The 24,036-nt window shown below is 50.3% G+C and overlaps 1 protein-coding gene across 4 annotated transcripts; it reads left to right on the forward strand.

Annotated features, from left to right (window-relative positions):
- The first annotated feature begins 539 nt into the window (after positions 1 to 539).
- ZFYVE27 (zinc finger FYVE-type containing 27) lies at positions 540 to 22,196 on the forward strand. Of its 4 annotated transcripts, none has more exons than XM_019459042.2 (13): positions 540 to 725; positions 1,968 to 2,165; positions 6,367 to 6,437; positions 8,028 to 8,214; positions 11,052 to 11,147; positions 11,493 to 11,605; positions 12,339 to 12,478; positions 13,063 to 13,134; positions 14,752 to 14,772; positions 14,934 to 15,078; positions 19,135 to 19,181; positions 19,489 to 19,570; positions 19,984 to 20,278. In XM_019459042.2, the coding sequence occupies exons 2-13, from the start codon at positions 1,969 to 1,971 to the stop codon at positions 20,175 to 20,177; spliced, it is 1,365 nt and encodes a 454-aa protein (XP_019314587.2). In that variant the 5' UTR covers positions 540 to 725; position 1,968; the 3' UTR covers positions 20,178 to 20,278. The 4 variants fall into 4 exon arrangements, with proteins under 4 accessions (XP_019314587.2, XP_019314588.2, XP_019314589.1 ...); XM_019459044.2 differs by lacking the exon at positions 19,984 to 20,278 and adding an exon at positions 20,571 to 22,196 and having other exon boundaries at positions 542 to 725; XM_019459043.2 differs by lacking the exon at positions 14,752 to 14,772 and having other exon boundaries at positions 541 to 725.
- Positions 22,197 to 24,036: the final 1,840 nt, after the last annotated feature.

Genomic DNA, 24,036 nt, shown 5'->3' on the forward strand with positions numbered 1-24,036 from the left:
ATTACTGATGGTGAAATTTCAGGTAGTTAAGATATTAAAGAAAAAAAAATTTTTTCTATACTTCCTCTGGACTCATCCTAAAGGAGCAGAGGCAGAGTGCAGCCGACAAGCCTGACCTAGACACAAAGCCTCCTCTGAGAAGGGAGAGGATTTCTGAATACAGCTTGGTCCGGGCGGTGATTTCGAATCTGTTCACATTCTAGCTGTTTGGAAGGGAAAGTGATAGTTTCCAGTTGGGGCAATCAAGGAAGGGGTACATACATTTGACTCCTCCTTATACGAATCGGTTCGATTTGTACCAGAGTGGCGCGATGCGTGACCCTGAAGCACGTGCTCCCACCGATCTGCGGTATTTTGCGAATCCTGATCACTCAGGGACCCAGCTGAGTGTGGGCGAGGCTGAGGGAGGAAAGACGCGGAGGCACAGGGCTGAGGTGGGCGCTCACCTGTGCTAGAGTGGGCGGAGCTAAACGCAGCAGCAGGGGCCGGAGGCGGGGCGGACGCGATGACGTCACGGGCACGCCGCCGCTGAGCAATTCGCGTCCCGGAAGTGGCGGCGGCGGGGGTAGGTGGAGGAGGCTCTCCGATTTGCGACTTCTGAGGCCCTTGGAAGAGGCTTGTCGTCGGGGTGGGGCGGGCCTGTGGAAACGCTCCTGGGCCCAGTGGCCCTTCCAGTGCTCCCTGGCCGTCCCCGCCCCTCCTCTACCAACCCAGCGACCGGGCAGGTGAGGTGCCACCCCCTCCCCATCCCCTTGTCTCTGCCAAGGGCACGGAGTTGGGCTCCTGGACGCCGCAGGGGCCGTCACCTGCGGCCCAGCGGCTTTGGGCGTGGCCTTCCCTGGTCTGGGCCGAAAGGCCCCATCAGATTCCCTGGGCTGCGGTGGTGGTAGTCCAGGCCTCTGCCTGCGCTGACCGGCTCCCCGCCCACACGGGCTCTTACCGCGCCCACCCCGGGTCCTTTTATCCGATCTCCTTCCGCGGGTATCTCGGGCTCCCAGCGTCCTCTTTGTCACATCCCCACCCCCTTCAGGTCGCAGTCCCCTGCGTGGGACTGGCTTATGTTGCTGTGCTCCGAGGTTTTGATCACTTGTTTTGTGCTTAGCATTTGGGGTAGGACTTTGAAATTAGGAAAGAGGGTGAGGGTTCCTGCGGTTCTCCCCATCGGAGAGGGGAGATGGGAACGGGGCCTTATGGAAGGAGGTGACTGCCTCTCCGGGTTCAAGGGAAAAGAGAGGGTAATGGGCAGGAATGGTACAGGAAGTGGTTGGGAACAGAAGGGAGAAGAAAGGGTTAGAAGATGTGACAGGGCAGGAGAAAGCACTGGAGTCCTGGAGGATGGGCAGTTCATTCACTCATTCAGTTCATTCACTAATTCACTGATCATAAATTAACCGTCCACTATGTGCAGAAGTAGTGGTAAATGGAAGACATATTTTTTTGACTTGGTGGAACTCCTACTAAAGTTAAGAAGTGTAGACCGGCAAGAAAGCAGGGAGTTTTACTTTGGTGTGATAAATACTGTTAGGGCAAGTTCATGATCCTTTAGGATCATTGGGGATGGGCGCCCATTCCAGACTGACGGTGTTGCAATGTTTCAGCCAATACCTGAAGGATGAGTAGGAATTAACCAGGTAAAGAGTGGGTGAAAAATATTCCAGGTCATCATTTCTTTTTAGACAACAGATTGCCTCTTCCCAGCAACCATGTGTTCTTGGTCTTTATGGTTTGTACTCTTGATGGATCTGTGGGGAAAAGACATTAGATGGAGAGTCAGATGAGCCGGGTTTTATATCTGGGTAATTCGGTTCACCCTGCTGAATGGTGTTTCCTCTCTGTGAAACGGGTATTCCATCTGTAACCCTTGCTACTTTGACAGGTTTATCCTGTAATAAACCTCATGCACCACATGAGATAGTGTGTTGGGATTGGAAGTGCAATGCAAATGTCAGGAATTATTATGGTTACAGGATGCAGACATCAGAGCGTGAGGGGAGTGGGCCAGAGGTAAGCCCCAGCGCGATGCCTGAGGCTCCCCTGGAGTCTCCACCTGCCCCTACCAAGTCCCCGGCGTTTGATCTTTTCAACTTGGTTCTGTCCTACAAGAGGCTGGAGATCTACCTGGAACCCCTAAAGGATGCAGGTGACGGTGTCCGATACTTGCTCAGGTAATAGACTTTGTAGAGTTGCTCTGATTGCTCTAACCATCTGGGCCTTCTGCTTTCCTGCTCCATAGTTGTGCTAGCCATTTAGGCAGTGGCCGGGCTGTCCTTTCTGCCCTAGTGAAGAGCAGTTCTGGGAGGTCCATTGGTTCCCCGGGCTTATTCCAGGCCCACCCCTGGAGAGGCAGGCCCTGGAAACCATATGGCCTTTCACCAGAGTTTCTTTGTGGTTCAGTAAGATCATACCTCAGGACTGCTAACTAGCCTTGAACATCGGGCCTTCTAAATCTTTAAAGCAGGTTTTTTTTCCTTTCTCAGTATCAGCATAATTAATATTAGAATTAGAATATAATTTTTAACAGAAGTTAAATGTAAATACCTATGAATTAGCAGGTACCGTTTCCACTAACCTTTTTTTTCAATAATCTTTTGAGATTATGGATCTCAAAATTTTTTGTCCTTATTTTGCTTTGATTTTCATTCTCTATAGTTTTATTTTTTCCCTTTTCAACTCACTTTCTTAAAGAATTTTAATTACAGATATGTACTATTTCACTCCATAAATATGTCAATTTATTTCCAAGTAATAAGGACATTTAAAAAAATGTTTTATTTGTTTTTCAGAGCGTGAGTGCAAGCGAGGGAGGGGCCCAGAGGGAGGGAGACAGAGGATCAGGGGTGCTTACCGCAGTGAGCCTGACATGGGGACTCCAACACAAACCACAAGATCATGTCCTGAGCCGATGTCAGACGCTCATCTGACTGAGCCACCCCGGTGCCCCCTGGACATTAAAAAAAAATTTTTTTTAATGTTTATGTATTTTTGAGAGAGAGAGAGTGTGAACTGGAAAGAGGCAGAGAGAGGGAGACACAGAATCTGAAGCAGGCTCCAGGCTCTGAGCTGTCAGCATAGAGCCCAATATGGGGCTCGAACTCATGAGCTGTGAGATCATGACCTGAGCCGAAGTTGGATGCTCAACCCACTGAGCCACCCAGGTGCCTTTGGACATTTTTTTTTTTTAATAAGAAAAAGCAACATCACACCTAACAAAGTTAACAATAATTCCCTGATATCATTTTATATTCAGTTCACGTTCAGATTTCCTCAGTTGTTGCAGGAATGTCATGTTTTGGCCAAATCAGATTCCAATCCAGGACTGTGCATTCTATGTGGTTATTGTGTCCCTTAAGTCTCTTTCAATCTAAAATGGTTTCTTTTTCATGATACTGACTTGCTGGAGACTGAGCTGACTGTTCTGGAGAATTTCCTACTTAGATTTGTCTGGTTGCTTCCTCATGGTGCAAATTGGAAGTTAGATTTAAAGGCTAGATCAGATTCAAGTGAAACCCCAAAGGTTATGTATTGCTAATATTGGGAGCCACATAAAATCTGGTTGTCCTACACAGCAGACGTTCATAACCTGGGGCCTGAATGGGACTTTATGGGGTCAGTGAATCTCTTGAAACTATATATATATATCTTTGTGCACACATGTGTATTTCTAAGGAAGAAGCTTCTAATTTTCACCAGATTCTCATACAGATCTCCAACCCTCTAAGATGCCTGAGAGAGACAGGTAGGAGGCAGGGTTAGTACAGTTGGGTTAATCTCTAAGAGTGCCGTTGAGTATTCATTCTTACCTCAATCTGGAAGTAGTGGGGGAGGTTTGTTTTTTAATTTTAGAGAGAGAGCGAGAGAACATACTTGTTGGGGGAGGGGGCAGAGGGAGAGAGAGAGAGAATCCCAAGCAGGCTCCACGCTCAGCACAGAGCCTGATGTGGGGCTCGCTCTCACAACCCTGCAGTCATGACCTGTGTCAGAACCAAGTGTCAGATAGTTAACTGTGCCACCCAGGCACCCTGCAAGGTTTGTTTTTAACTCTCTGAACAAGGCCCCCTAAATTTTTCTTGTTCACCCCAGAACCCCCTTCATTTATGGCATTAACCCTAGAGATGAGCTAGTTTGTGTTCCAGAGGAATGTTCTCTATTAGATCACTGTACTCTTGTCACGAGAGAGAGGGGAGAATGGACTAGGGGCTTGTTTTATAATCCCACCACGATTGTCCAGCTGAAATGAATTTTAGTCTTCCTTAGGGCAGGGGGTGGGCCCTGGTGTTTTCTGTGCACACATGCAAGCATGCGTGTGTATGTGTATGTGTTTTACCCTTTTGTGGCAAAGTGCAAAAGTAAATATATCCTGTCCTTCTCCTTTTCTACCACTGGTCTCTTAGTGCTTCTTGGAACTCGTATTAGGGTTTTTCCATTTTATGAAATTAGAAATCTGAAGATGTGATGGGATTGATTAAAGCCAGATGGGGGGAGCAGCATTTGGTCTAAAAAGCCCCCAGGAGCTTGTCTTCTGTGCCAGGGGAAGACAGAGCACTGGTCTGTGAAAATGGCTGTCAGATTAATTTGTGCTTTTGATTGTTCTTTTCTTAGTAAAGAGGATTTGACTTTCAGGAGGGACCTAATCTTGAGCTTTGTCTGTTACGTCTGAAGCCTAGAGCTGCGTTAGATTTTTAAAAGACTCCTCTTCTGGGATCAGCTACTCTAGTGGGTGGGTCTCCATGACCAAAGTGTCAGTGAAGATATGAGACAGAATGGGAGAGGCTTTACAATGAAAGCGACTTTAGTGACTGTATGATGTTTTTATTTCTGAAATGAGATCGGCCTTAGACCTGATTTTTAATTTGCTTTTACGCTGGTACCTGCCACTGGATGGTTCTGAGGCCTCATTAGGATGGTATAGAGGGAGTATGCTGAATTTTTAGAGAAAGGTAGAGAAAGGTCATTTTATTCCCTTACTCAAAGTAAAAACAGCACATAAGTTAATGAATCTCATTTAGCAACTGAAATACCTCAATCACAGCGAAAGAAAATACATTGGAGTTCTGAATATGTTGCTTACCAGCAACTTACCTGTTTATTTTTCTTTGACTCTTCCTCTGATGGCTGACCTTAGAAATGCTATACTGGCTCTTTCGAATGTGGGTGTCGGGCTTCACTGCCACATCTCTGCTCCTTTTTCCCTGTTAAATGTCCTTTATGAGGGGCGGAGCCAGCAGCCTTTGCTGGTCTCTGTCAGCTCGAGCCTCTGGTCTTCTTTCTTTCCTCTTTGGGGGCTTGTGCACTGCTCTTTGGTGGTGGTGGTGGGCTGGGCCTGCGTGGGCCCCCAGCGCTGCCGGTTCACTTAGGGCGTGGCTGCTGAAAGGATGCTGTGTGCTGGTTTCAAGTTCGGTTTTGATAGATTAAAACAAAACATGATTCTTTCTCCTTATTTATTTAGTTTTTATTTTTATGTCTCGAGAGAGGGAGAGCATGCGATCTCACTCGAGTCGGGGAGGCGCAGAGGGGGAGAGGGAATCTTAAGCAGGTGCCATGCCCAGCAGGAAGCTCATGACCACGAGATCATGACCTGAGCTGAAACCAAGAGTCAGACACTTCACCGACTGAGCCACCCGGGCGCCCTGACTTATTTTTATTTTTTGAGAGAGGGCAAGCACGCACTCTCGTGCAAGCCAGAGAGAGGCACAGGGAGAGAGAGAATCTTAAGCAGGCTCAGTGTCCAGTGTGGAGCCTGACCCAGCGCTCCGTCTCACGGCCGTGAGATCATGACTTGGGTCGAAATCAAGAGTTGGACCCTTAGCTAACTGAGCCACCCAGGCACACCCCTGTTTTTTTCTCCTTTTGAATTAACGTATGTTAAAATAAATTCACAAAATTTGAGAAATAAGAAAGTCACAACTGGAGTCACAGAAATCCTTCATGTTTTGTCCTCTTGATTTCTGTATTAGATGAATTTTGCACAGTGAATATATGGTTCATGTATTTTTCTAAGGGAAAATTTTAAAGAAGAAAGTTTGTCATTGTCACCTCTTAGACCAGAACCTTATAAAACAGAGGTTAAACAGTATAAACTGGGTTTCTCAACGGGTATTTTATAAATTCTTCTTCTGGGAGAAAGTTCCATAGGTATTCTAGTTCTGACAGGATACCTTTTCTCATCGCAGGGCCTAATGTGTGACCTTAACTCCTCCCCCAGGCGCCTGTCCACATGAGGAGCCCACTTTTCATTTCTCCTTGACACTGTGAGCTCCAGGCCCCCTCCTCTTGCTCCTGGTTTTGATGACCCACCCGTGGTAGCCATCTCCCCTTCCCACTGGAGGAGTGGCCGTCTTTGGTGACCAGGCCTTTCTTGTGTTGTAGGTGGCAGACACCTTTGTGTTCCTTGCTGACCTGCCTGGGCCTCAACATCTTGTTCCTCACTTTGAATGAAGGTAAGAACTGCTTCCAGGGGCCAGGGGGTTTTTGTGAATGAATGTGGGAAAGAATTTCAAGAAGTGGCTGCCTGTCTTGCCCTGGAGGTGGCTTCCTTCCATGTCTGCTTGATGTCAGAAAACTGGCTCTGGAGAGACACTCTGGGCTAGAATCCTGGCTGGGTGGTTTGGATGACTTTGGGCAAGTTCTTGAATCTGTTTGTTAAGGCCTAATTTTCCTCATCTCTAAAAGGAGGGTGCTTTCCTCCGAGGGTGGTTGTGCGGAGTGAGACAGTCTATGTATAACATTTAGCACAGTGTCTGACAGAGTAAGCAGCCGATGTATGATAGCTATTATTATTATTTTTGTTTCATTCTTGACTGAATGCTGGCGGATTGACCTTTTTCCATTTTGACTTTCAAGCTGATTCTGGGGTCATTGGGGCATGACATGGGGTCAGCGTACCAGGAAGGTGAATAGATTTTTGTAGAGATTTTTGCCATATCTCTGGATTTTCTCTGGCTCAGCAAGTGAGCTTGGAGGGGGGCTGCTGGGAAGTCACCAGCAATGAGGGGTCTGTGGTGTGGAGCCTTTGAGGGAGACGGGTGGACAGGTGGGTGGCTCTAGGGGTCTTGGGTAGTGATGTCTCCTGGGGACCTTTTGTGACGAGATATACCAGGACCCAGCCGTTTTCCTGTTTGGAACTGGCAGATGGCTGCAGAAAAAGCTGAATCCCTAGGGTGAATGTGTGAAGGGCCTGGGACAGAATGTTCTGAGGAGCTGGGACCTTTATTCACATTTTCACTCCTCTTTTGAACTTGCATTTCTCAAGTTTCTCCTTTGTTTTCTATGGAGATATGGATTTGATGGGTTAAAAATAAACCCAGTTCACAGAAGACCTTGTTTTTTGTTTCTTAGTAGGACTCTTTGCCTGTTCTAAACTCAGATATCCTTCTCAGGCTAAGATTTTTCTTAACATATTTCCAAAGTAAATCATATGACAGATACTTAACAAGCATTTACTCTGTGCTCAGTGCTCTGTTAGCTTGCTTTAGGGGCACCGTACTGCATGGACCAAGTTTCTTCTTTGGATTTTCTCTCAGCATTCCCTTTTCTTAGTCCACAGTGGTCTGGTCTGTGGTATTCCAAAAGCCAAAAGAAAGACTTCTAATCTGTCCCAGGGGCCCAAAGGTCAGCACGTCAGTCACGGGGTGCTCCAGCGGCCAGACTCCAGGCACGAGCCACCTACTGTGTGCTAGCATGAGTTTTTTAATATTAAAAAAAAAAAAAGGGTCTGGGGCTATAGTGACCAAGCAAATGAAGTCCCAGCCCTCAAGAGCCTATATTGTGAAGGAGACAACTATACATATCGTCAATTGTGTGGCTATAGGAATCCTATTGGAGGGCGATAGGAATTCTATGAGGAAGACTAAAGCTGAGTTAAAGGGCTGGAGAGGGAGCAGGGCAGATACTGTGTCATGCGAGGTGATCAGGGAATGCCTTCTGGACGGAGCCCTGGAGGAGGTGAGGGAGCTAACACGTGGGCATCTGGTGGGCAGAGGCTGCCGGTCCTCGCTACCCGTTCACCTGCAGTATCGTCGATCCCACAGGTGCGTGGTACTCGGTGGGTGCCCTGATGATTTCAGTGCCCGCCCTTCTGGGCTACCTTCAGGAGGTCTGCCGGGCACGGCTGCCTGAGTCTGAGTTGATGCGGAGGAAGTATCACAGCGTGAGGCAGGAGGACCTCCAGAGAGTTCGCCTGTCTCGCCCCGAGGCTGTGGCTGAGGTGAAGAGCTTGTGAGTATGAAAGGGGCCGGGGAGGTGGGAGGCAGTCACGACCGCCGCACTGAGTACTTGCTCTGTGCCGGGCATTGTGTTAGGCAAACCACAGATGTTATTTCCTTTCGTCTTTCCACCAGTTCTGGGAGGTAGCTGCTATTATTATCTTCCATTTATGGTTAGGAAAGAGGCGCACACAGCTAAAAGGGGACCATGGTGGGACGAGAATCCAGATCTAGCTGATTTCACAACAGTTTGTGTTCTTTCCACCAGAGACCCAATTTAGGGTCTTGACTAAGCATGTGCGCACAGGAGCCAGGGTTCAAATGCCAGCTCTTCCCTTTACTTGCTGCGTGACGTCGGGCAAGCTGCTCAGCCTCCCTGTGCCTCGGGTTCTTCATCCATTAAATGGGATAGTAATAGACTTACCTCATAGGTGGGTGTGAAGAGTAAATGAGTGTCTGGTACCCAGGAAGTGTTCAGTAAATACCGGTCACCATCACTGTGCTGTTGAGAGGCTTCCTAAATGTGACAGAGCTGGTACTTCTGAAGAAGCACCTTACGACTGGTGAATAACAGTAACCATAGCATCTGCAAAGCTGCAGACAAGAGTTACAAACAGATGGAGCCTGGGCCTGGCCTGAGTCAGTTATCTGGAGTGGGTCTGGGTATCTGTGTTTTTTTTAAAAAAAAAAAAAAAAAAAAACAACAACAAAAAACCTTTTTATTTTGAAATGACTTTAAACTTAAATGGGAGTTGCAAGAATAATACAAAGAACTCCCCTATGCCCTTTACCCAGATAAAACAATTATTAACAGTTTGCGACATTGGCTTCATCTGTTGCTGTATCCTTGCACATTATTTTTTTTCTTCCTGAACCATTTGAAAGTAAGTTGCAAACATCATGCCTTGTTTACCCCAAATGCTTCTTTCCTAAGAGCAAAGACATTCTCTTAGATGTCCATAATCCTATAATCAAAATTAGGAAATTTTACATGGCTAACAGCATTAGTGCAATTATCTAATACACAGTTCATAATCAGATTTTACCAGTTGTGCTAATAAGATCTTTTATAGGAATTTACCCTGATCCAGGATCCAGTCCTGAGTCATACATTACATTTAGTTTTTATGTCGTCTTAGTCTCCTGTATCCTGGAGTAGTTCCTTAGTCTTTGTTTCTCATGACCTTGACTTTTTTTTTTTTTTTTTTAATTTTTAAGTTTGTTTATTTTTGAGAGAGAGAGAGCAGGAGAGAGAGAGAGAATCCCAGGCAGGCTGCACATTGAGTGCAGAGCCCAATGCAGGGCTCGTACTCACAAACTGTGAGATCATGACCTGAGCTGAAATCAAGAGTCAGACGCTTAGCCGGTTGAGCCACCCAGGTGCCCTATGACCGTGACATTTTTAAATGAAAAGAAAACTTTTTTTGACATTTATTCCTTTTTGAGAGATAGAGCTCAAGTGGGGGAGGGGCAAAGACGGAGGGAGACACAGAATCCGAAGCAGGCTCCAGGCTCCGAGCTGTCGGCACGAAGCCTGATGCGGGGCTTGAACCCATGAACCGTGAGATCATGACCTGAGCTGAAGTCAGATGCTTACCTGACTGAGCCACCCAGGCACCCTGGTATATTTTTTTTATGTTTGTTTATTTTCGAGAGAGAGAGACAGAGTGTGAGTGGGGGAGGAGCAGAGAGAGAGGGAGACACAGAATCGGAAGCAGGCTTCAGGCTCTGAGCTGTCAGCACAGAGCCTGAGCCCATGAACGGTGAGATCATGACCTGAGCTGAATGAAGTTGGATGCTCAACCGACTGAGCCACCCAGGCACCCCACACCTTGACGTTTTTAAGTAAAAACAAGATTATTATTTTGTAGAATATCCCTTAATTGGGGTTTGTTTGTTTCTTTGTAATTAGATTAAGGTTATACATTTTCGGCGGGAATGCCACAAACAGTGTGTGTGTTGTTGTCAGTGTATCCTGTCAGGAGGTACGTGATGTCAGTCTGTCTTGTTATGGGAGATACTAACTTTGATCAGTTAGTTAAGGTTTCTCTATCAGACGGCGGCCATTGCTGGGTCTTGCCTTGATCAGTTTATTACTGTGATAGTTACAAAGGTGATTTTCTAATTGTCATTGTTAGCTGGTATTCCACTGTAAGAAAGAGCTCTTCCTTTTACCAATACGAACTCAAGATTCTTAGTTTTATTTAATGGGTTATAATCCATTACTGTCACTATTTTGATCTCAGACTGTCCTAGGTTTGGCACTAGGAGCTCTTTTGAAATGGCTCTTGTGTCCTTTCAGTATGTCCCCATTATTTTTGAGTACATGTGATGTTCAGATTTATCTCACGCTTGTGCTGCCCCCACTCTTGAATCAGCCATTTCTCCCCAGAGCCCTTCAGAAACCAAGATCTGGGTGCAGCATGCGTTCATTGCTTCTGGGGGTGCAGCCATTAAAAAAACCCTCCCAAGTGAGTCTGCCTCACAGCCCAGGTGGAGACACACTGATATCCATCCTGCCATTTATCCCGTAGCTGCAGTATGTTGGGAGGTGGGTACCTTGCTCCTCATTTTATGAATGAGGAAACTTCAGCCCTGGGAACGTCAAGTAGCCCAACATCAACAGCCTGGAAGAGACCCAGGAACCTGTGTCCTGTTCACACCTCAGGAGGGGTCCTGAAAAGGGGACTGAAATGTATGCAGTTTCTCCTGAGCTCTCTGGCCCCTCTCGTGGGTTTGAAGAGACCAGCTGTGCCTAGCTAGCCGTCGCGGTGAAGTCCTGGGCTCTGTGGCCCTGAGCTCCGGCCGGCCCCGGTGCGCGCGGCTCACAGAAGCCCTGTGTGCCCGCAGCCTGATCCAGCTGGAGGCCTTCCTGAGCCGCCTGTGCCGTACCTGCGAAGCTGCCTACCGCGTGCTGCACTGGGAGAACCCTGCCGCGTCCTCGCAGTGAGTGGCCCTCGTTCCCCCCACTGCTGTTCTGCTGGGATTTGCCGCTGGAGTCCCTGCTCGCCTAGCTCAGGGGCAGAGAGCCTCTGAGACTCTTGTGTGTAAACCTGCACATAAACCTGTGAGCTGGAATGTACTGCTTTTGTTTAGACACTTTCGGGGGTGGTACAAATAATCATAGTAGCAGAAACATGTCCCTCCGTGTAATCTCTCACCCACTTGTTTGACGAGCAGATCTCGTTGGTTTATTCTTAAGCGTGCCTGTTGCCACGTGGGTGTGCTCCAAATTGGTTTCCTTCTGATCTTAAGAATTTCTGACCCTGTGGTTCCTCTCTGTCCATGCAGGTTCTATGGGGCTCTTCTGGGCACAGTGTGCATGCTGTACCTGCTGCCCCTGTGCTGGGTCCTTGCCCTTTTAAACAGCACGCTCTTTCTGGGGAATGTGGAGTTCTTCCGAGGTAAGCCCTGGACAGCTTGACAGAGTTGGGGCCCAGGCTCTGAGGGCTAGGTTAGGCTTCCCCCGTTTACCAAGTCTCTACAGCTAATCGTCTGTTTGCAGTGCCATCCACAAGGGGGCAGCACCACGCCAGAGTAGTTTCTCAGAGGGTCCTCGGGATGTGCATCTCTCAGATGTCAGGTGGGATACAGGGAAACAGGCGAAGCTGCTGCTGTAGGGTCCCTCTCCCTTCCCAAAGCGGGTGAATCCCTGTTTACATGATGTGGTGGCTTCTAGGAAGTGAGGGAGGGATGTTTTCCCAGTGCTGCCATCCGCCTCCTGAGATGCTGCCAGTACTCTGTGGTCCCAGAGTTCTTGTCGGCTGTCTTGCTTCTAAAGCAGTCAGGCAGTCTGGAGAGGCCCTCAGTCACAGAAGTCTGGGCCTATGCATATGTTTGGGTGATTGCTGTATTTTTCCTCCTCCCTGTGGTTGAGTAATTAATTACAGAAGCTGTAATTCGTCAAGCACTTACTACATTTAATCTCTGTATTGCAATCACATGGGGTGGGTGGTAGTATCTCTGTTTTGTTTACGAAGCTTAGGTTGGGTGACTTGTTCAGAGTTAGGAAGGGGACTTTCTTGCTGTGGAGAGTGGGCCGCTGGTGGAACAGGCCAGCCACCTGCAGAAGGGGGTCCCCCAGGGCACCGCTCATTCCATCCTGTTTCTGCCTCCCCCGGTTCTTGCCCTGAGTAGTGGTATCTGAGTACAGGGCATGTCTGCAGCGGCGGATGAACCCCAAGCAGGAAGACGGTGTCTTTGAGAGCCTCCCGCTGCCAGATGCTGGGGGAAAGTGCGCCCTGCCGGACTGCACGCCTGCGCCCACACCCACGGAGGTGAGCGCCCCCCACTGTCAGGGCAGAGCCTGCTGTGGGCAGGTTGTGGGGCCTTCCCGTTCCCAGCTTATTTATACCGCACAGCTCCTGGCCTTGTTCTGGTTCCCGCTGCTTCCCCGGCCTCATTTCCTCTGAAGTGTTTAATAATAATAATAGTAACCGTAGTAGCAACTGGGCGCTTTGTTGACTGCTTATCCTGCTGTAGGTGTCAACCCTTGGAGGTGTAGGTTGTCTCTGAGAATGAGAGGATCCTTTTCTGCAGAGGAGGTGGCCGGGGCCCAGAGTAGTTGCCTGCACATGGTGCGGCCAGGACTCAGACCAGGCCCTGTGGTTCTAGAACCCATGCTGTCGGTCACTGTGCTCTGCAGCCACCGTAGGGCCACCTGTGGTGTTGGGCCCATCCCCCTGTCCTTGGAGGTCAGAGGGCGCCCTCCTTCTCATGACTTCTTTCTTGCAGGTGTGCCACCTCTTCTGGGCAGGGACAGATGTTCTGGGGAACCTGGGTGCTGGCTCTGCTGCTGGTGGCCTCTGCCTAAGTGGGCAGGGCCGCGTCCCTCCCCTTCTGTAATCCTCTCTTTTCCCAGGACCTCACGCCCGGAAGTGTGGAGGAGGCCGAGGAGGCTGAGCCTGATGAGGAGTTTAAAGATGCGATTGAGGTGGGTGGTCCTTCCCTACGCCCCCTACCCACCAGACAGATGGTCCGGGAGCCAGCTGGCTTTTTGTGTCCCAAATGTAGGTTTTTTCAGTTCTCTTCTATCCAGATCAGCAGCCAGAACTGGTTCTGAGCTAGAACTCACTGCACGAAAGGGTACCTGTGAACTTCCACTCATACTGTAGCTGACCTACATCTCTCAGGGTGCCCAGGGCAGGGAAGCCTCTGGGAAACACTCTGCAGTGGCGGGGGGGGGGGGGGGGGGGGGTGTCACTTCCCACCTAGACTGGGGACTCTGGGCTTGGTGCCTTTGATGTGGGGAAGGCAGATTCGAGGGAGGGCATTGCCCTGGGCCTCTGACTGCCCTTATGCAGAATGAGATTAGAAAGATATCTCTTGGAGGCAGGAAGGGGAAGCTGGAGAAAGTGGTTGCAGGTCAAGTAATAGGTGAAAGAGTATTCCTGATTTTAATTTTTTTAAATGTTTTATTTTTGAGAGAGACAGAGACAGAGTGTGAACAGGCAAGGGGCAGAGAAAGAGGGAGACACAGAATCTGAAGCAGGCTCCAGGCTCCAAGCTGTCAGGCCTGATGTGGGGCTTGAACCCACGAACCGTGAGATCATGACCTGAGCCAAAGCTGGACACCAAACCGACTGAGCCACCCAGGCACCCCGAGTCTTCCTCATTTTAAGACAGTGGTTCAAACTGGTAGTTCACAGAAGTGTTTTATTTGGCATGCAAGACTTAAAAAATTTACAAATGGGGAGATCTTAAGGAAAAGTCTGGATTTTCAGTGTCTCTGAAAAATCAGAAGCTCTGGTAGCCCTGAGTTTTCAGTGGTCAGTGTAGCTGAGGAGTGACTGTCCCCTTTAGAAAAATCACCTAGTCCCCACCACTGCCCCCACTCCCCTTGTCCCCAGTCACTGAGTCCTTATGGTGGTTACTGTTTATTGTCACAGCTGTCCTATTGTATTTCTGTATACCAGAAAGTCATTTCTATGTTCCTTTGTAAGTGGGAAATTGAGGTATAAGAAATGGGGTTTTGTGAGTTGCCCCTGGGCCTGTGAGTTGCCCTAGCTCACCTCGCTCGTTTTAGTCCCATCCACGTAGGCAGTTAAATTTTCAGCTACGGAAAGATTTCTCCAAGACGTTAATACGTGATTGCAGACTGTGCATCTTGGTGGGGGTGGGGGTGGTGGTGGTGGTGGTGGTGGTGGTGGTGGTGGAGGATATATACAGCCAGGACTTTCAAGTGTTTTTGTTCATAACCCACAGTAGTGAACACATTTTATATCTTAGTCTAATTCACACTTATGTCTGTAAAATATGTAAAACTTAAATGAAGCAAGTTTTCTGAAAATACATTATAAATTTCTGCTCTGTTAAAATAACAATCCACTTAATTTCACCCAATTTGAAAAACAGTAGTATACTGCTGCTCCCAGTCCTGGGATCCTTCTCTGGGGGCCCCTGTGAATGGGTCACCCTTTGGGATGTGCTCAGACAGAACTCAGAGTGGCACTTCTGTGTTTCCTTTTGCCTGGGGGCCCCCTCCCAGCAGCTTCCTTCTTCTTGCTATCTCTCTGTTTTCTCTCCTTCTCCCCTGCACCTCGGGAGGCAGGAGACCCACTTGGTGGTGCTGGTAAGTAGGAGCCTCGGTGAACCGGGCAGGGGCTGGGCAGGGGAGAGGGCGACTGAGCCAGCCATCACCATGCCTCCTGGGGTCTGTGCTGGGTGCCTCTGCACGTGGGTCCCGGAGCCCCGCCGCGAGGTGGGCAGGACTGGAAGGAGCTGTTCCCGCAGGAGGATGACGAGGGTGCCCCGTGCCCAGCAGAGGATGAGCTGGTTCTGCAGGACAACGGGTTCCTGAGCAAGAACGAGGTGCTGCGCAGCAAGGTGTCCCGGCTCACGGAGCGGCTCCGCAAACGCTACCCTACTAACAACTTTGGTATGGCCGGGGCTGAGGGACGGGGGCACCATGGGCACCGTGGCCACAGGGCCAGAGTCTTGGAATTGTGGGTTCTGGTTTGTGACCAGAGCAAGGAGTGAAGCTATGTCCCCGGGCCCCTGGGAAGGTAGCAGACACACAGTAGGACTGCCAAGGGAGCAAGTGTAGGTTCCTTCGTGTCCCTCTGTCCTTACTGAGTAATAGCTTGTGGGCAGTTGAGGCACTCAGTTCGAGAAATGCCGCTCCAGGACTGTAGAGAGATGTAACCCTGAGACAGAGCCTCAGAAGGCAGTGGAGCCTAATGATTGAGAATAGAATGTGGAGTCTTGATTGCCTGGTATAAATTCCAGCTCTGCTGGGTGTCTTTGAGCAAATTACTTAATCTCTCCGTGCCTCGGTTTCCCCTTCTGTAAAAGGGCAGTAAGAATAGTTCTTAGCTCACAGGACTCTTATAGGTCTCTAATGAGATGATGCTTATTAAGTGTTAGCACAATGCTGGCTGGGTCATGGTAAATGCTTAATAAGGGGTGCTGTTACTATGAGAGGGCTTGGTCCATTCTGCAGGTGCCGAGGAGCTTGTCTGGATCTTTCCTATCCAAGTTGAAACAAGTTGAAGCAAAGATACTTTTGTATCTTCCTCTGCCTGTGATAGAACCTTGAGGTCCCTTCTCCTCAGCCAAGTGCTTACTTTACTGGGAGGTGGGTGTGGGTCAAGGATGCCAGCTTTGGAGAAGGGTGGACTTGACTGTTAGCTCTGTGGGAAACCTGACTCAGGCCAGAACAGCGATTAATGAGCCACATAGAGTTCTGGCTGAAGAGCGCGGGTGACTTTGGGTGCTATGATTGAGGAAGAGCCTTACTTGTACCTAGTGTCAGCTGACAGGGAAGAGGGTGGGGTGGCTATACTGTGTGTTCTGGTGGGAGTGACTTCTACGGCCTGCACCCTGGGAGAAGCCCCTGGGATTTGTTTTGAGGAATTTGACCCAGAGCATCCGGGGACCTCCCTTCCTGCCCTTGTAGCACCCAGCGCAGTTGTTTTTCAGGATTAGAGGTCCTCCACATGCTGTGTCTTTCAGCTGTGTGAGTGTCCCCCAGTTATTTCAAGTTCCGTTTTATTCGTGATGATCACCGGCTTCTCTGGAGCTCTGTGTTCAGTGCACTTGCATGTACATGGTCTCATTTAGTTCCGATGGGAGATGTGATAGGGACAGGCAGTTCTTAGAGCTTAGAAGCAGCCTGGGTTCCAGAAGTCCCAAGTAACGTTACAGAAGAATTAGTACTCTTGCTGTAGCATGTGATTCATTTGTATCTGAGTTTTAAGTAAAAGGCCTTAGGTGTTCTCATTTGCAGGTGAGTAACCTCGGGTGAGAAGAGTGATTCGGCCCATGTTCTCAGCCAGTAAATGGTCGAGCTGTGACTCAAATCCAAGCCATCTGCTCTGGCTCCTGTGTTCTTGTTTTTCTTTCTTTTTAAAAAAAATTTTTTTTCTTAATGTTTATTTATTTTTGAGACAGAGGGAGACACAGCGCACGTCGGGGAGGGGCAGAGAGAGAGGGATACACAGAATCTGAAACAGGCTCCAGGCTCTGAGCTGTCAGCACAGAGCCCGATGCGGGGCTCAAACCCACAAACCACAAGATCATGACCTGAGCCAAAGTCAGACGCTTAACCGACTGAGCCACCCAGGCGCCTCTGTGTTCTTGTTTTTCTAACTCATCTTCCTCCTTTTGCCGTAGTGTCCGAAGTCCTCTCGTTTTACGTCTGTCCCATTTCAATATTTGATTTTCAGTTCAGATAATCCCTGCTGGGATGGGTGAAGGCCTTTTAGGTTCACATGAAGATGGCAAGGGCAGAAAATGCTTCTTTTTCCCCTCTTAATTTTACATTTTTCAAAACTGCTCTCTGTCGCTTCCTTGAGATGCTCTCAGGGTCTTTGCCATGAGGTCAGCCGTAGCAGCTCCGCTTCTGGGTCTGGCTCCTGCAGGCCAGCATGGGGTGAGCCACTTTCAGGGCCACTCCGTTCCGGATGCCAGTGGATGATGGGGGTGCCTGGGAAAAATGAGGACAGGCTGCTCAGGAGCTTCTCTGTGGCCCCCCTGTGTCCCAGAGGCTCTGTGACCATTACCGTTGCAGGGCCCATGCAGTCCTGGACTCCTCCCTGCTCTGCCTGCTCCCATGGCATCATCACATGGTGAGTCAGGCCCTTCGCTGAGAATGAGGGCAGGGAAAGTTGGTAGATGCTGGAAGAGAACAGGGGTGCTTCCTCCATACACCTGTCTTGAGCCGGTGTCAGCACCCTAAGCCCTCCTTGGCCCAGGCTTGTGCACGGCTACGTGGGGGACCACATGGCAGCCCTGGGTGGCTTGGCCTTGGCACTCCATCCTGGACGTGGGTGTGAGTGTCAGTCTTTGAGTGGCTCTGGTCCCCTGCCCCATGCCCATGCCCCTGCTCCCCTTGCTGAGGAGGAGCATGGATGGGTTGCTTTGCCCACATTCTTAGTGTGGGGGCCAAAGTCTTAGTGTGGCCCGATTCTTTGTTTGGCATCAAGGCAGCGGCGCCTGCTATGCCTTTCCCTATCCTGTCCTCTGCTGGGCCATGAGCCGACTGGCAGCAGTGGCATTCACCTCATACACCTTGGCCTCAGGTTTCTCCTTGCTCTAGCTTGGGCCCTCCTTTCCTTGAACACAGGGAGTGTCCTTTAGCAAGAGCTGTGCGGGGTTCTGGCAGAACAGAGGAAGGGACCACAGGTAGCTGTCAATACAGCTTTGGGCCTTTGCATGAAGATGAGGCCTGGGTTCCTGTACCTGGTCACACAGGTGGTTCAAGAGGCTCAGTAGTGCTTCCTGAAGCTGCCAATTGCTCTGGCCAGATCACAGGAGGCCTCTGGGCCCCAAGTTGTAGACACTTACTCCAGTAGCCTTATTATCTGCTTCCAAGTTTTTCCAGGACTCAACTCAGCCTCCTGCTGGGCTCTGTAGCCCCTGCCGGGAGCACCCTTGTGCCTTTCTCCCCTGGGTCAGTGCCCCGGGCCTGCACGGAGATTTCTGCCTCAAACCACAGTCTGTGATCCTGGGGGCAGCCCTTGGAATCTTCTTTGTTCTCTTCAGGGTTTGCTTTTGTTTCTGGAGCTTGGAGAAGCCAGTGTGGCTTTTCCTCCTCCTCAGGTCGCCTCCCTTTTGGTTCTCATCATTCACTTGCAGGCCCCCTCTTCAGCAGACTGCCTTTGCCTTGGTCCACCTTTTCCATCCTCAACTTTCCTGGAAGCATGAGTGGGTGGTGAGCGCAGCGGCCTCTGAAAAAACTTTCGGTTCCCTCCTCCCTGTCTCTCGTCTCTTCTTACACCCCCTCCCCTCCTCCTGTGCGTTTGCTAAGCTGCTGTTGCTCCTCTGCCACCGTGGTCGTGGTCGCAAATTGTCATCCTGTGTGGTGGTTTAGGTGGGTCTGTCTCGCAGCTCTGTCGTGCTCCCTCCTGCCCACCTCTCACAGTGTCTGTGCCTCTGCCCTGCGTTACTTCTTGGAAGATGCCTGGTTCTGAGGTCCTCTCCTAGAATCTTTAGATGGCAGGAAGCAGGAGTTGGGTTTTAGGAGATGTTTCTGAATTTACCTGTGGGCAGAGTATTTGCAAGGAGTATTTGTAAGGAGACACTTGAGAAGGGGTTGTGTCAGGCAGGTTTGGTTTGTGCTCTTTGGAGCTGCCTTCTCTGAAGGATGCCTGTTGTCAGGTCCTCCCCGGCTTGGTGTGATTTCCAGGGAGCAGATTCTGCTGGATGTTCCTCGGTTTTGGCTGGACCTACAGGTGGAGCCTTTAAGTCCTGAGAAGGCCTGTGGACCGGCAGCTGTGTATGGTCTGGAGACATGGACTCCCAGGGACTGTCAGCTTGAGTCCTCCCTTCTGTCTGCAGATCTGGATCTGTCTGGTGCTCCCTTGCGCACCGCTCCTAGCACGGTGTCTGGGCTGGGCTGGTGTCCTGAGTGGGCCTGTTTAGAAGAGCCAGCGGCAGGTGAGAGTTGAGGCCTGGGTTGGGTCAGGGCTGAGCTGCTACCTCTGTTTGTCAGGGAACTGTACGGGCTGCTCGGCCACCTTCTCAGTGCTGAAGAAGAGGGTAAGTCTCGTTGACGGTGTGTTTTCAGGGGCTTGGGATGAGATGCAGGGGAGTAGTGGGGAGTCGCTGGGCCACATTGGTCCTGGGGTCCGAGGTTTGCTCAAATGAGCAGGGCTTCCCTGCCCCCATGCCCACGCCTTCACCAGCCCTCCCGTTGGATGTTGTGTTTGCTTTGTCCTGCCCCACTTGGGCACCTCCCTAGTCCCACGGTAGTCTCTGGTTCCTCGGGTGGGATCACCTGGTGGAAAGGAGGTGGGCTCTGGGCGTGGGGGACGCATCTGATACTGACCTTGGCTCTTCTCTGCAGCGAAGCTGCAGTAACTGTGGAAACAGCTTCTGCTCCCGGTGCTGCTCCTTCAAGGTGCCTAAGTCCTCCATGGGGGCCACAGGTGAGTGATGCAAGTGGCCGGGGGTCAGGCTGTTGGTAGGGCTTGGCGGGTTCCCGCTTCCTCCAAGGGGTGCTGCAGTGTGGGAAGGGAGTAGGGGCTCAGTGAGAAGGCAGGGGAACTCGGGATCCTGTCTGGCCCGTAGAAACATTTTCCATTCTTTAACACACAAAACACTGAAGTATTTGATGCGTGCAAAGGAACCTATTTAACATATCTGAATTATAAGGTGTAATCTAAATACCTGTGGCTGCTTCACTGAAGTTAAAAAAAGAGAGCATTAGCAATACTACCGAGCCTCCCTGGTACCACCCTGCCTTCCCCAGAGGAAGCCACCGTCCTAATTTTTATTCTTGTTCTCATTACCTTGGTAATACTTAACAACAACAACAAAAATAATTTCTTTCCTTCTATAGAAGCTGTACATACTCATTGTAAACAAAAGATACAGATAAAGGGAGAGCACCAGTGTGCACGTAGGATAAATGCATATGCATCTTCTAAAAAAATTGGGAGCATATTTTTCATACTGCCTGAAATATGTTATAATCACAAATCGAGGTTTTTTGGTTTTCTTTCCGGTCATGCAAGTAACATATGGTTATTCTAGAAGATTTGGAGATTACAATACAGAAGAAGAAGGAAGAAAAAAATAATCCTGTAATTTTATTACCTAGAGATAACCACTGTTAAAAGATTTTGGAAAATGAACTTCTGGTGTTGTATTTAAAAAATATTTTCAATGGGGTTTTGTTGGTGCCAAAATAATTTCTAATGTAGAGCACCTGGGAGAGGCCTGCTGTTGGTATGGTCACTCCTACAGTCCCCTGTCCCCATGGAAAGAGAAGTCTGAGGGCAGGGTAGTGAGCTGGGTTAGTGAAGATGTGGGCTGGCTGGTGGGCAGCTCTTGTGGGGCTTTGGGGGTTGGGGAGGTGGTTGTAGTATTGGGGCCGTAACCAAGGGGCATGAGGAAGTGTCTCACCAAGTTCTTCCTCCTTTTCAGCCCCCGAAGCCCAGAGAGAGACTGTGTTTGTGTGTGCCTCGTGTAACCAGACCTTGAGCAAGTGAGAAGAGGGGCTGGGGTCCAAAGTGGGCGTCGGTCCCTGGGGCCAGCAGCAGGCCTCACCCTCCCTAGCCGCATGTGGTGTGTGCTGGGCAAATGTGGCCTGAACGCTAGGTAGGCGTCCCCTTCCTGTCCTCGCTGTCTCCAGCTGGATTCTGGAGCTGTTCCCCACTCCTGCGGAGGGCTAGTAAGCGGCAGTTCTTGAAACCCAGAGGGAAGAGGAGCCCCTGGAGGGCCTGGCATGTGTGCCCTCCTCCGCCCTGGACTGATCAGTGGACTCAGAGCTGGGCAGGGAATATAAACTAGAGGGCAGGAGTGAGCTAGGCCTGGTCTCTGTAGGGTCTCTGAGCATCAGGGCATCTCTCCACACCTGACAGTTCTAGGAGACCAGAGATCAGAGACTGGGAAAAGAGATTCTTCCTCTGCTGGTTGCTGGTCCAAGCCCTTGGCCTCTGAGAGCCTGCAGAAGGGCCTGGACGTGCCGTGACCCCACTCTGCTATGCGAACGTTCCTTCAGGCATCAGCGTCTCCTTGTTTCTCCACCAGAGGGTATGGCCAGGGCTAACCAGACCGAAAGTCCTTCTAGAAACAGGGTTGAAATTTCCATGTTCTCCCAGAGGAGGATGTGTCTAGGAGGGCCTGTCAGAGTTCTTTAGTATTAAGTGGGAAAAAACATAGGGATCCCCGGCAGCTCAAAGGGCCTCAGCCTTACCTTGTAGAAACCTTCACTAGCAGAATCTCAGGCCACATATTACCCTAGTGACAGCTCCATTGGGTAGATGCCAGGCATTCAGATCACTCTTGTTTCTTTTGCTCGGAGCCTTGGGCATCCCTCCTCTGGCACAGAGCTGCATTTCTCTCCCTGGCCCCTTGTCCCATGGAGTGTGAGATAGGCAAGCAGAGCAGAGGTCCTGAAGCCCTTGACCCTTGAGGGCCTGGGAAGTGTAGGATCTCTCTGGGCTGGGTCCTAGACTCTGGCACTGTTCCCCAGCAGGACAGTCTCACTTACGGGTTAAGGCCACTTGAGGTCCCCATCCTCTCCAACAGTTTTATGTTCACTCTGGACTTTTAGGCCGTCAGTGTCTCTCCCTAAGCCTTGAGCGGGCTCAGGCACCATTTCCCTCCCTTGGAGCTGCCCTGCCTTTTTGAAGTATTTATTTATTTATTGCATGGGTCCTGGGAGCAGGTGGCACAAGGAATGGAATGAAGAAGAGTGGGGTGCTTCTGTTCTAGGATGCTTCCCCGGAGCCACGGGCTGCCGGGGACCCAGGACCCATGGGAGGCTGAGCAGGGATCCAAGGAGACGGGCTGGGGAGACAGAAGCCATCTGAGGCCAGCTTTCTCGCCAGGCCAACCAGTGTAACTAGGGCTGGCAGTCGGGCCTGCTCCAGGCCAGGGAGGTGCAAGTCCCTGGGGAAGTGGGCAGGCCTTGGTATACCCCCTTCCTCGGGCTCCTTTGTTAACAGATGAGAGTGAAGTACCCTGTGCTTCATTTACACTGGAGAGGAACGGAAAGGATCTCTGTGTGTATGGAGAATTGTCAATAAAAAGGCCTCAAGCTTCTTATGTTTTTGTCCTGGTCCTTGCACTAACCCTCCTCCGGAGGCTGGAGAGCCAGACTCCCCCTGCAGTGGCAGAGTCTGCAGGCTTGAGCTGTGCCTGCAGGACAGGGCTGGAGGGGGTGTGGACGCTGAAGTCTGGGTGTTTGCCGGGGCGGGGGAGGAAAGCCGTGCCTTGTGCAGGTGGGGCTCAGCACATGTGTGTCGGATTGACTTGAGGCTCCGTCTTGTGACCAAATTGTGAGGGGTTGGGGTTAGGACCAGGGCTTGGCCAGCACTAAGCAATGCAGGCTTTAGAATGGAAAGATTTCAGCTAATCCCTCTTAGAAAGCAGAAAAGGATTGGCCCTCAGGCTGGGGGCGGCCGAAAGAGGATTGGCTGTGAGATGGGATGGATTAGCAGTTCTCTGAAAGCAGGGTTTGTGGGGTGTTTACTGGGTGCCAGTCTCAGTGGTAAGTGCTTTACACACATTATTCTCTTTATCCTTAGGATGGCCCTGTGAGGTAGGCACTGTTCTCCCCATTTTATAGGTAAGGACATTGAGGCCCAGGGAAGTTAGGTAGTGGTAGTGAAAGGTTTCACCTGGCACTTTGCAGACCAGAGCTGAGTTTGAGCTGGGTCTTCCAGACGGAGGCCTGGGGCAGAGAACGGGAGGAGAGACCCTGCCTCAGAGTTGAGGTTAGGTTGCAGCCACATTGTCACGGCCCCCTGCATATGCAGCTCACAGAGGCCTTGGTCTGTGGCGATTCTTCCTAACTCAGGAACTTCCGCATGGGAGAGCCCTGGCAGCTCTGAGGGGCCTTGAGAGGCAGGGAAGCAGCCAGGACCCCTTCCTGGCAGTTTTTACAGAAGACCGTGTTCACTTTAAAAAGCATCAGAGTGGCCTCAGCAGCCTGGTGGTCCATAGGAACAGTAAAGATGTTGGAGGAGCGGAAAATAGGGCCTTGGAACCAAAGGGGACAGCAGTGATCGTGCAGGCCCAGGGGAGAGACGGCTGGTGCTGTGCCTATGCTCTCGTGGATGGCGTGTGTCGCGGGTAGTAGCTCAGTTGGCAGCCTGTTCAGAGATCATCCAGACCAGCCCGTCTGGGAGCGACACCACATCCATTTGAAGATACGTGTTCCCCACAGCATTAGAGGATGGAACCAGAAGGGCCTTTCTCAGAGCAAGAGCAGCCTGTGTTACCCAGGGACAGTCTGGTGGCAGTAAGGAGCAGGCGCTGCTATGGCCGGCCCCACACGTGGCCCTGCTCTCCCATCGGCAGCGGCCATGCTGGAGTGAGTTGCCACAGGGGCATTGCCTCTAGGCCTTTCTTTCTGTGCTGCTTTCCTTTGTAAAATGGTCATGATAGTGACCTCTACCTTTTAGGGCAGCTGTGAGGAGTCAGTGAGCGTGGAGCAAGGCATGGAGCACGGTGCCTGGCGCAGGCTGAATGCTCCATAAACACCAGTCTGTTACTACCGTCCTGGCAATCTTACAGTGAAGATAACTCTGTTCTAGATGGCCTGGGTGGCTTAGAACGGTGGTGTTTTATTTTATTTTATTTTTTTAATCAGAGAGTAATCTTAGATTATTATTCAGGAAAGAATCAGGCCAGCGTGTAGTTTGAAAAAGCAGAGTCAATATTTTGGGAAAAGGAAAACAATGCCTAACGTTGATGAAATAGTCTGTAGCATGAGTAGCGTCTGGGACATGGGATACTGGGGCTTGGGAAACGTGGGTTTCACCATCCGGGGTCTGGATCTTCACAGAAGGGAAGCCAGGGATAGACAACTTTCAAGTGCAGGTACCGCTGGGAAGATGGAGCCATGGAGGGATTTGCCAGGATTGGACTGTGTCTTCCAGCT

Source organism: Panthera pardus, unplaced genomic scaffold (assembly GCF_024362965.1).
Source record: "Panthera pardus isolate Hobbes unplaced genomic scaffold, ASM2436296v1 HiC_scaffold_22, whole genome shotgun sequence".
In the NCBI taxonomy this organism is placed as follows: domain Eukaryota; kingdom Metazoa; phylum Chordata; class Mammalia; order Carnivora; family Felidae; genus Panthera; species Panthera pardus.